The following is a 12,623-nucleotide window of genomic DNA, read 5'->3' as shown; positions in this document are numbered from 1 at the left end:
TGTGATCACAGCTCAAAGAAGGAATTTTGGTGATTTTACTTCTATTTAGTGCATTTCGGAGCTTTACAGAAAAAAATTAAATCTGGCATAGATAACTCAAATAAATATAATAAAACAATGAAATAAATTCAAATGGACTTGGTTTTCCCCATTTAGTGCATTTCTTCGTTTTATCTCATGGCAAAAACCTGGTTTCCATGGTAAACTGAAACGTAACAATGAAAAAAAGAAAGAAGATTTACAGAAAAAAATTAAATCTATCTGGCATAAATAACTCAAATAAATATAATAAAACAACGAAATAAATTCAAATGGACTTGGTTTTCCAATCAAAGAATAAAAGATTGAGCCAAATTACGTCATCTCTTTCAATTAAAACAGTTCAACATAAATAAAAATAATAAAATAGACTTAAATATTTACCAAATACCACAATGCAATTACATTTAGCCTTATGTAACAGCAAGATCATTCCTCTTTGGTTCCTTCTTGAATGATTTTTATTTTTTTTGTGATTCATTTTAAGGGTTACTTAAGCATTGTTATCTACGAATCATTGATAAACTTATATTTCATAAAAATAGTACTATTTTATATTGATTTTGCTAGTTTTCAAATAATGATATAAATTATATTTTAAAAAATTATTAAAATTTTAAATTAAATATGGTATCATTTGGATGATTATACAACTTAAGACCTCAACTTAAAACGTTTGGATGTATCTTTGAGTATTAAATTAAACATGGTAACATTTTGATGATTATACAACTTAAGACCTCACCTTAAAACGTTTGGATGTATCTTTGAGTACAGCTCATGTAAAGAAAACGCAAAAGTCACTTTTGATATCTAGATAAAGTAGGATTCAAGTTGAAGCCGCCACTTCTTTGAAATAAGATCACCAAATAATTTGTTTTATTAAACAAGATTCATTCTTTCTTTGCTGAAACTCAAATGAAAAGGGTAAAAAACAATCAGGTAGAACAAGTGAGTAAAACTATATATGCCGAGAATAGCAAAACCAGGATCATGTTAGGCCTTCACTGCAAGGCCTGCTTTGAGCTTCTGGATAGTAGCAACATCAGTTTTAAAAGCCTTGGCCAGGATATTATCATCAACGCCAGTAGCAAACACAGTTGTGGGCACAGATACAGTGCCGGCATTTGCACTGCCAAAGGCAGAGATAGCTGTGGCAGGGTTCTGGGGATCGGCATTAGACTGATAGTGCACGAGTCCCTTGGGGAACACAAACATGTCACCGAGTTGAAGAGTCTGGGTAAAAAGTTTATTGGTGGTGTCGACGAAGCCAACCTCAAGGCTTCCGTCGACAACGAAGAGGAGCTCAGCAGAACGCGGATGGATGTGAGGTGGGTTGATTGTGCCGAGCGGGTACTCAAGGACAGCGAAGGAAACACTCTGCCCGTTAAGAGCTGGGAACTCTGCCATGCCAGCTTTTGTCACCTTGAAGTTCGGTGGGTAGTCGCTATCAAAGAAGCCTCTGAGGGCGGTAAAGGTGAAGAAATCCCCATCAATGTTTGTTAGATTTGCCGGGACTACAAAGTCGGTGATGATATCGGGATCACTTGCTGTGACCACAGCAATGAATGTCACAAAAAGAACTGCGTTTATCAAGCTTGAGGCCATGTCAGTGCTTATATTTACTTCCAGCAAATTGAGTAACTAGCAGAATGGATGATTTTTGCTTTCAGTGCTGAATGCCGATCAATACCGCTGCATCAGGCACTTATACTGGTGCCCTTGAACATTGTTCGGCATGCATTAACAATGTCAATTGCTGGCATGATGGCCAGCTGTGATTGATGAGGTTCTCTAGGTTTCTCTGCCCTGCTTCAACAGGAAACAAGGCAACAGGACAGCTTAAACACGCAATTACAAGCATACAATTTTAGTAATGATCTTGAAACAATGACCTTGTAGTTTCCAACAGTACCAGCTGTCTCCTACGCCTGCACCTTGTAGTTTTCAGTCTTCCCTTAATTTACACCGTTCCTCCATCAAAAATTAATTTTAAAAAATAAAAAAATATTATTTTAATATATTTATAAATAAAATACATTCTTAGAAAAGTATCAATCTATACAATACCAATACCAAATACTACCATAACATAGTAGTTAATTAGTTGTTTTTTCATTTGAAAATATATTAAAATGACACCAATACCAAATACTACCGTAACATAGTAGTTAATTAGTTGCTTTTCAAGGTTTTTTCATTTGAAAATATATTAAAATGATATTTTATTATTATTATTTAAAAATTATTTTTAATATTAATATACAAAATTTAAAAACACTAAAAAAACATTAATTTAAAATAAATAAAAAATATGAAAACGAAAAATATACAATTGCTTAGCCGTGTAGAAAGAGCGGGGGCACTTATCCACAGAGAATTATTCAAACACAACCTCGGACTTTTGAGCACATCAAGATCGACAGTGATATGTTGAAGAAGCATGTAATATCAATAGCTGCGATTCTTTCAATAAAAACCATGTCATCGGGAACCACACCCCCTCCCTCCCTAAAGCCTGTCTCTTTCTACTTCCATTTTCATTACTGAATCTGATTTGTTTTTGGCTCACCAACAACGGTATCAACCTCGACTGGTTTCTATTGTGTATGATACAAAGGGTTACTTAAAATCAAAATCTTGGTAGGTGGAAGCTATGTTTTTTAGGTTATTTTGTTATATTAATGTTAAAAATTTATTTACAAAAATAAAAAAAAAATATTATTTCAAACCGCAATATCAAACTAGCTTGAAATTTATAATAATATTGATTTTTCAAATATAAAATTTTAAATTCACCTGTTAATAAACCAGTCTCAAGGTTAGTTTTGAAAATAGATTTAGATTATTAAGTAATTGATGTAATTTATAGATACCAGATTAATGTAAATTAATTATTTTTATTTAAATAATGTTTTTTTTTAAATTAGCCCGATTCCATCTAATTATATATCTACTAGATTTTAATAACTTAGTTTTCATTTAATTTATTTGAAAATTTAACTCAAATTAAACTTCGAAACACAGAATTGTTAATTGAACTAAATTGAGTTTAACAGCCGTTATACACACCCTGGCCGCTCCCAGTCAACCAAAAAAAAAAAAAATATTAGAGTCCATCATCCATATCCAAATGCAAGTCTAGAAGCCAGATTTATCCCAGTAATAATAATAATAAAATATCTGACGTGGCAAATTAAGGTTATCCAAAACTCTGTATTTGGGCTGCTTTCGAGCCAAGATTCCAAGTGGAAGACACGTGCCAAGTACCCATTTCGCCACGTGGATAGAGAACTTGAAATGCACAACAAGACTAAAACTGGCCGTTTGAAAAGGAAAGGAGAAAAGCTTTGGCGGGGCACGGCTTGTTATTATTAATTATTCTAAAGTGACAGCTGCTACATCGAGAGGCACCAGACGTCAACCTCCGACCGACAGGGCGGTGACCGCTTGCCGACACTACCATAAAGATGAGCACCTCCATCTGGTAAGCCGTGACCCATTTTCACCTGAATTCCATGATGGTTGCGCATGGCCTATGACAAAAGACAAGTAGCTTTGTCTTTATTAACAGTGAGTGAGATAAAATTGGGTGGTGGCCTGTGGTGGTCAGTTGCCAAAGATTGTCTTTGGCAATAAAGATCGAAGACTTTGTAAAATCTGTTCAAATTCAAGGGAAAGGGAAACAATTTTGAATAATTGGTCTTTAATTGTGTGAAAATAAATCTAATTTATCCTTCTTCTTGATTCAAATTTGAGATAAAGTTCTTTCTGTTATAGTTGTGAGATCAGTTTGGTATTCAATTCAAGTGATTTCTATGTTATTGGTCAACCTATAAATCAAGTATTTATATCTAAAATAAATTAATTAAAATATCATTTTTTATTATTATTCTTTAGACTCACTTTGTGTCTGGTTTGATTAATCAAGTTTCGAGTTAATTTAATAGGTTGTTTAGATTTAATCACTGGTTTGATTAATCAAGTTACGAGTTAATTTAATAGGTTGTTTAGATTTTATCAAGTTGATATTAATTTAAAATAAAATTCAATTTAAATTAAGTTTTAGATTACTGAGTTAACTTAGTAGTTTAGCCCTTTAAAATACGGTCTTTGTAATTACAACAAATCTATAAATTTATAGATGGTTGACCTATTATTTTTAGTAAATTTTATATTAGACTATTTAATTTTTTTATGAAATTCTAGATTATAAATTTCTGATTAAAAATTAAATTCACTTTCTAATTTCCCCCTCAATTATGTGCCTGTCACGTGTATATTTGCTTTTCTTCTTAGATTCGTACTTGATTAAATGTTGGATAAGGAAGAATAAGATTTTCAGGACTCTCCTAATTCTAATATACATGGAATTTTTATTTTATTAAACCAATAAAAGAAATTAGTTTTGATCGCAAAGCCAACCCAGAATACAAAATGATTCTAAAAAATCACCGCTGCAAGAGAACGGAGAAAATTTTCAGAAATAAATCTCTGTGAGCTTCACCGCTTATATTCCTTTTCTACTCAACTTTTATTTTTTATATTATTATGACTCGCATTATAACACAGAAAATAAATAATATATTAAATTAGATTATCAAAGATTTTTTTAAAATAATTTAAAAAATCAATTTAATTCTTATTGATATATAAACTAAGTCAGTCCGAATTGATATATAAATTAGTCAAATAATGACAGGAAAAAAACACACCAGTAATCCTATTCTAAAATCATGATCAATTATTTTGAAATCATGGCTTGCGTTCGATTGAATAGGATTGACTATGGCAGAGGACAAGGGGGAATCATGAGAACTTAGGATTCGTACAAAAAATGATAGATCATAGTAGAAAACATCCTTTTTTTGTAGCTTTTTTCTTTTGTTTTTTACTGACTGATTTAAATATTCATGTGCTTATCACTTCTCCTGGGTTTACAGTGCCGTGATGGCATGGAGATATTTTTGGTTTCATGATTGAAAAACTATTTCATGCATAGATTTTTTTATAAAAAAAAATATGTTCTATATATTCTAGGAAATAACTCTATTATTATATGAATAATTTATTTTATTTATTTAATTAAATCACGCGTGCGTGTGTGTATAAATATCAATTCACTACTAAATTTGTATGATTTTCATTGCCATTTCTGTAAATTGTTATTATTTTTAAAAATTATTTAAATTACATCGATGCTGCTGTGACTGTCAATTAGCACATATAAATTAATTTAAATAAATAGAGTACAAAAATAACAGTTACTCGTGAAATAATGGGAATATTTCGACTCATACTGTTTATTTTACTCTTTTGTTTTTTGTTTTTCCTTGAGAATTCGGCTGGAGTAAATTTAGAGAAATGATCACAAACACTAATTAGTCTCTGCACTGACCAAAAAAAAAAAAGGTGAACGCACTCTATTTTATTCTTATCCTAATTAAAGTGAAGGCTGTTAACAATAAAATGGCTGTAATTAATCAAATTCCATTAAACAAAAAATAAAATCAATTACAGTGAGGCAATTATTTTTGGCTTGCGCAGCGCTAGCCAACCACACATTTCGCAGCCAATTTTGTGTTGGGAAAAAAAAAACGATGGTATTGGCTGAAATTGATTTTTTTTTTAAAATAAAAAGTCTCACCTGGATCTAATAGATTAAAAAAATTGTATTTATTAGCTTTATTCTAAAATAACATTTTTATTTTTTAGATTATAAGTTTGTCATGTTAATTTTAAAACTAGAAATTTATTTTAAAATACGGCTGTTTTTAACAAAAATTGAAAAAAGGATTTTAAAGCTGGCCGACTGAATCTTGTCATTTGACTAGTTTAATATTTATCCAACTCAGGAAAAAAAAAGAAAAAGAAAAAGAAAAAGAAAAAGAAAAGAAAGTTTAAACTAGGTTTTGAATTAGCGAGTCATTACTGCGGGTGTTAAAAATAAATATGTTTTTTAAGAAAAAAAAAAAAAGAAGAGAAAAAGAAGACATCCTAATTCAAGTAAAAAACGAAGAAACGAGAAAAGGGGAACCAATAAAAGAAAAAACGTGTTGAATTCAAAGAAGAGGTGAGCTGTACAAAAGTCCAAAACCCTTTGCCATCCCCACTATAAACTAACATCATCTCAATTCTCCCACCAAACCCCCATCCGAAACCAAAAATGCATCAAGACTTTAGCTTTCAAACTCGGTGCTTGACTCAGTCACCTCATGCCACAGCCGCCACTCGCTGGACTCGCGAGGAAGACAAGATTTTTGAACAGGCTCTAACTATTTTCCCCGAGAATTTGCCAGATCGGTGGCAGAGCATTGCAAACCATATCAGAAAATCAGCGTGGGAAGTGAAAGAACATTATGATATTCTGGTTCACGACGTTCTTGCAATTGATTCGGGCCGTGTTGAATTGCCAACTTATAGGGATGATGAATCTGTGAGTTGGGAATCCAGCGGCGGCGACGGCGACGGCGCCGGCCGGATGGTCGCTGCGCGTGCGCCGCCGTCTGGTCAGATTTGTTTTGGTGGCAAGGCAAAGCAAGATACGGAACGGAAGAAAGGCACACCATGGACTGAGGATGAACACAAGTGAGTTTGTGTGTAATGGATTTTGAATCTTTGTTCATAATTTTTAAAAAGTTTGAATTTTTGTATGTAATTTGTTTCGGAATTTAAGAAGTGTGAGTTGTTATCCAACATCTTCTGCAAGTTTTTGTGTTTTGAAGCAAATATCTATATGGGTAATCTGAGTATTTGTTGATGATGGGCTGCAAAATCTTGTGCGCTAGATGAGTCTACGAAGGGTAAATGCTGGGAGCTGCCTGCAAAATCTTGTGCGGTAGATGAGTCTACGAAGGGTAAATGCTGGCTGTTGAAGTGTATTTCTTTTAAGATGCAATTTTTTAAGCTCATTGTGTGTAGTTGTATAGCTGTCATGGAAACCTTAGATCAAGGGTAGTAGACAGGAAGTTTTGCATAGAGTTAGCAGTAGGAAATGCCGCGAGACCTCTTCTGGGATAGAAAAGGGAAAAACCCCAGAGAGCTCTGTTCCGGGTAAGAATGAATTGTGAGGGGTTGGATGAACGAATGTTGTCAGTCGATTTTTTATTTACATATAAGCTAAAAATTCAAATTATAAAGTGTTATGTGTTTAAAGGTTTAAACTATCATCTTTTGGTTTTTGAATCTTGGCAGTCGACTCTCCAATGGAATTGTTTCAAGCTGTTTTTGATAGGATTGAGTTGAGGATAACTTCTGTGAAGAAGATTCAGATAATAAAATGTTATATGTTTGAATGTTTAAACTGCCATCTTCTGATTTTTGAATTTCTGGCAATTGGGACTCTAATGGAATTGTTGCAGGCTGTTTTTGGTTGGATTGAGTAAATTTGGAAAGGGTGATTGGAGGAGCATCTCAAGGAATGTGGTCATTACCAGAACCCCAACACAAGTAGCTAGCCATGCACAAAAGTACTTCCTCCGCCAGAATTCGGTGAAGAAAGAGAGGAAGAGATCGAGCATTCATGACATTACCTCAGTGGATAACAATACTGTTGGTCCTTCAGCTGATGATCATTGGAACTCTCCGCCTGGCCCTCCAACTAATCAAGACGGGCCACCGGGTTTGGGTTATCAAAACTTTAGATTTCAAATGTAAAAATGGTTATTTAGTGTAAACATCATTGTACTACCCGCGTCTATCATTCAATCAAATCTGTTATTGTTTAGGTTATTGGTGTTTCGTCGCTATAGTCGATTGGTGTTCATTTTAGCTGTAGGCAGATGCTGTATAAACAAAATTGAGAGTTATTAAAATTTTCTGTTCTTATTGTCAATCGTGCCTTTGATTGGGGTAGTGACAAAGCGCTAAAATTAGTTGGCCGGAGGGTTTCATGGACTTCAATGACTGTCCACAACTAATTTTCTGATCGCTGTGGATCACAGGGGAGCATTGATTAAAGGTTGCCAAAGGCCTCAGCCACTTTAGGAGTTAACTAGAAAGTGTCGTTGCCCCGGTTCCTTCCCCTGTTACCACTAGAACTACTATTGAATTTATCACATAAAGTGCCTGTACATATGTAGACGGAAGATGATTCAACAATCCAACTCTTACACCGTCGGTCCCCGAATCAAGCATGACAACCATTGTCTGTACTCGACAATTTATCAGACGGTAACTCCACCTATTTCTTTCTCAGAACCCATATCATCATTCCCACTGCAAAAATCACCGGACTGATCATCACCATCGACGCCCTTAAACGACCCAAGTGTCCACCTGGGTCCCGGCTATCCAGACAGGAGGACCCGACACAGGTCTGCACAGACCGTAAGGACCGAAGGGACTAGACAACTCACGGATTTCAGTAATAGCCTGGCAGTCCAAAACCCAGTCGGTTTGAGCATGAGCTCGAGCCCAGTAATAACCTTTGAGATTGCCATCCCGTTCTAACTGGGCAATCAGGAATCTGACAATAGGACGATGAGAGTCGTTGAATATTTGAATATCCACTGGGGTTTACCCCACTTGGTACATGCCCCAAAACTTATTGGGTTCGAAACGGGCAAAGGATCGAACTTTGTCCTTGAACAACCTCCTCTTTAGTTTCTAGTGCTGTGTTTCCAGCACGATTGCTGCTTTTGCATCTTTGAACTGTGCCGTATAAGCCAATGGAATCATCTCTCCTAGGCGCATGGAGTAGACACCATTGGACGGAACCGAGAGACATGTTAGAAGTGAAATTCTTATTCTCGACGATGATATCTGAGGGAAAGACGAAACTTTGCAAGATAACTGTAATTGTAGGTTTCAGGAGCCGGGGAGAATAACTCTTCCGCCGCCACCTTGTTGGAACGTTCCTGTTTGCCAGAATGTCGTCCCTTGTGGACCAGGTATTACAACATGGTAAAATTAAATTTTTAAGATAGATTTGAAGTGATTTTTTATCTTTTAAAACTTAAAAAATAAAGAGATTTCTATGCATCTCTTTTATCTAAGATAAAAACTAAACTATATCGAGGAATTATAAACAAAAACTAAAAAAGATATGCTTTTATTAGTGATCACTTTACAAGGGGTCATCACTTTACCCTCGGGGTTGTAATATTTAATATATTAAAAATTAAATTTATAATTTATTATAATTTATTTTTTTATAGAATGATCGCAATTTTATCACTATATTAGTTTGTTAGATTAACTCGGTTGATTTTATTTATTTTTTAATTTCATTATTTAACGCTGGTTAGCTATGAATTAAACTTTAATTTGGGTTTTTCTCATTTGACTCAAATTTTTTTATTTTATCTTTTAATATTTAATTTATTGAAATTATATTTTTATTTTTTTTATAATATTATCACAATTTAATGACTCAATAGATTCAGTAAGTCGATTTAATATGTTATTATTTTGATATTTGAAAAAATAATATTATCTGAAAATTTTTTAGTCATATATTATATTTTTATTGATTATCTAAATTATTTTTAAATCCAAGAAGATAATCAGGTAAAATTAAATCAATCTTCATATAATTTTTTTTATTAGAAGAATATTTATAACATCTGGATATTATTAATTTTTTACATCCATGGACTAACAATCTAGAAAACTATTAGGAAGGGAGATGGGTTTGATATTGCATGTCAAGAGAGATGCCTTTGATGGCTCGTTCATATCCAGGCTAGGCCCTCTCCTTTCGCAGTCGACCTTTTCGCGTCTTGATGCGGGTTGTGTTGGGTTAGGCTTTCTTGTTGTTACCTCCTCGTCTTGTTGCTAACCAGAACAAGACGCTGTAAATGACAATAGATTGGACCAATGGCTACGATGTGGGAGGTCATGGAGCTGCAATTGCCACCATTTGATTCCACTTTTGGTTTTTTCTTTTTACTATTATTAACATATTAGAATGTTTGAGTTATACTTTAATTAATTTTATAAATTTTAAAACTAACAATTATATAAATTTTTAATGACTCGAGTAAGTGAAATCTAAAAAATAAATTATAATTTTATATGCTTTATAGAAATCTCCATATGGTCTACCCCACTAACTGAGATAAATATAACCATCACAAAGATAAATACAGAAAAGCACTCCTCCCTGTTTCTACATCCGTTGATAAAAAATTAACAATTTTAAAATAAACTTATGCTATTTTAAAGTAGAAATACAGGAGAAATCATGTCGGCTGCATTTTAATTATATATTTTAGACAATAACCAAACACTGCAACAGCATGAATGATACAATAATTTTAACCTAGGTCATAGAGTTACTTATAAAACACATTGCCATGAAGAAAACACGCTACTTCGTTTTATACACCTGGAGGCAGCACATTGCTCTTGGTTCTCAGGTGCCAGTGAAATAATTTCTGGTTGCCCGACACTAATTATTTGACCCTACCATAATCCAACAATTACTTGTTTAACAAAAGAGGAAGGAGCTTTAAAAACGTTGTGGTCGGGAAAAGGCCCATGTCTTTATGTGTTTTGACCGAGCGACCATAGGCTTCATTATAATTGATTTGGTAATCTCATGCTTCAGATGAGCTTTTGTGCTCCTACGACAAGTCGACGGCAATGAAATATTTCACTCACGTACAGCACAGGGCCATGCTCTAACTTGGCTCCCCACTGATGAGAGTATGAGACAATATATGATCAAAAATAAATGGAAAAGGGTATAATTATTTTATTTTTTAGACCAAGAGTAAAAATAAAAAATAAAAAACGACATCTCCAGCAGCTCCATACAACGATCGTAGAGCATGGTTTAAAGAATTAATGATTATGATTTTCCTAAGTACATCATGACGGTTCTGGAAGTACATTGTATGTTATTATTAAATAAGAAATGATATGGTAGCTCAAATTAAAAATGGTTGATCCATTCCTAACTTACTTATAATTGACTCGATTTTATTCTGTAGGTCAACTTGTGATCATGTTAAAAAATTAATTAATTATTTAAAATAATATTATTTTAATTTATTTATTTTTAAATAATAATTGATATAGATTATTGCATCTCCTTCTGAACCCCCAGCCCTGTACCAATAATAATCATGCTCTGGGACTACTGGATCATTCAATTATTTTCTCTTTAAAAAGTTTAATTTTCTTCTTGTTTGTTTATTTATTTATTCTGAGTGCTGCAGTATCTCCCTTGCTTGCTGGTGTTGTTCCACATTATATCCCTACATTGTTCAAGTTTGTTTTAGAAATATATTTAATTAAGAAAAATATTACATTAATAATTTTTTAATGTGTTGATTTCAATAATAAAAATAATATATTTTTAAAAACCAAACAAAAAAGAAACACCGTATAGCATAGAGTCACATGCACTTGGTTTAGCCTGGACAGGCAACCTTGTTTGCCAAAACAGTGTCCATCTGTATACTTGAGGCTCGACACATGGCAGAAGGCGTGGCACGAGCTTGCACCTAAAGGAGGAGGTCAGTTTAAAATATGGTCACTCTCATCGACACTTAAAAGTCACAACTTGGTGGCGGCGCTGCCACATGACAATCCCCAAGCATGGCATCTTGGGCCGAACATTACATGGCAGTACATGCGTGTCCCATGTGACCTTAGTTGGTGGTCGCTGTAATAGCAAAATAACCTTCCCACCTTTATCAAGACATGACGAGGCTGGCGTCAAATGGCGTCGAAAGCAAATCTCCACATCACTGCGACATTGCAGATATAATTATCAAAAACTATAGTTTTAAATATTTGTTTTTTTCCATCGTTATATATATATATATATTATTGGTGCCATAACATAACTAATGTTGTTCTATGGTTCGGAATAATATTAGTAAACTTGATTAATATTGTTAGATTCCTTTGGGATTTTTTTGACTAGAGGGGGCTAAAAAAACTAACCGTGCTGTTCTCTCCTAGTTGTGGCTCAAGTCCCCTGGTTGGAGCCTGACAGTAGTCATGAACTAGCCTAACTCCGATTTCCAGCAAGAGAGGAAGGACGGTGTGGGTGCGAACAGAAGCATCGGGGGCCTCGAAAACGTGATTTTGTGGGAGCCTGCTGTGGACCCAGATCTTAGAAAACTGTGTTGATTGGTCACGAACTGATACGATTGTGCCCATGCTAGAGCCACTGCATAGGTGCAGGGCTATCCCATCTCCTCACAGCCCTGACAATCGCGGCACAGTGGATCGCAGTTGATTTGGATGGAAATAGTAGTGGAGGGTCACACTTGATTAACAATTTGCAGCGATTAAAATCCTTCTAGCTATTTCGCGGTTGAAGGTGAGTTTAAAAAATATCTTTAATTTAAAAAGGATAAAAGATTCAAATATAAAACTTTCAGATCTGAACAATGTTCTTCCCAAATAATATGCATGGATTGTTTCAATTTTCATATAAAAAATCAAGACATTCTTACTATGACTTTCATATTTTGGAACAAAACTTTCATGGTTGGGCTGTTTAATTTCTTTTCTCTCTCTTTGCATCAATATCCATATATTAACAAAAAGAAAAAAACCCTTCCACTGTGATGATTCTTGCCTCCACCCCCAAGTTTAGGTCCATGCCAACAAGCTAGCCACCG

General features: G+C 34.1%; 2 protein-coding genes and 1 pseudogene across 2 annotated transcripts; 1 reads left to right on the top strand and 2 right to left on the bottom strand.

Moving 5' to 3' along the window:
• Window positions 1-851: 851 nt before the first annotated feature.
• Window positions 852-1,959, bottom strand: LOC105125436 (germin-like protein 9-3). The gene has a single exon (XM_011025873.1). The coding sequence runs from the start codon at window positions 1,645-1,647 to the stop codon at window positions 1,036-1,038; it is 612 nt and encodes a 203-aa protein (XP_011024175.1). The 5' UTR covers window positions 1,648-1,959; the 3' UTR covers window positions 852-1,035.
• Window positions 1,960-6,158: 4,199 nt separating this feature from the next.
• Window positions 6,159-7,873, top strand: LOC105125434 (transcription factor DIVARICATA-like). The gene is made up of 2 exons (XM_011025872.1): window positions 6,159-6,627; window positions 7,401-7,873. Exons 1-2 carry the CDS (start codon window positions 6,206-6,208, stop codon window positions 7,693-7,695), a joined length of 717 nt encoding a protein of 238 aa, XP_011024174.1. The 5' UTR covers window positions 6,159-6,205; the 3' UTR covers window positions 7,696-7,873.
• Window positions 7,786-12,156, bottom strand: LOC105125585 (PAN domain-containing protein At5g03700-like; annotated as a pseudogene).
• Window positions 12,157-12,623: the final 467 nt, after the last annotated feature.

This window comes from Populus euphratica, unplaced genomic scaffold (assembly GCF_000495115.2).
Source record: "Populus euphratica unplaced genomic scaffold, PopEup_1.0 scaffold22.1, whole genome shotgun sequence".
NCBI lineage: Eukaryota > Viridiplantae > Streptophyta > Magnoliopsida > Malpighiales > Salicaceae > Populus > Populus euphratica.
This window is presented reverse-complemented; position numbering and strand designations above follow the sequence as displayed.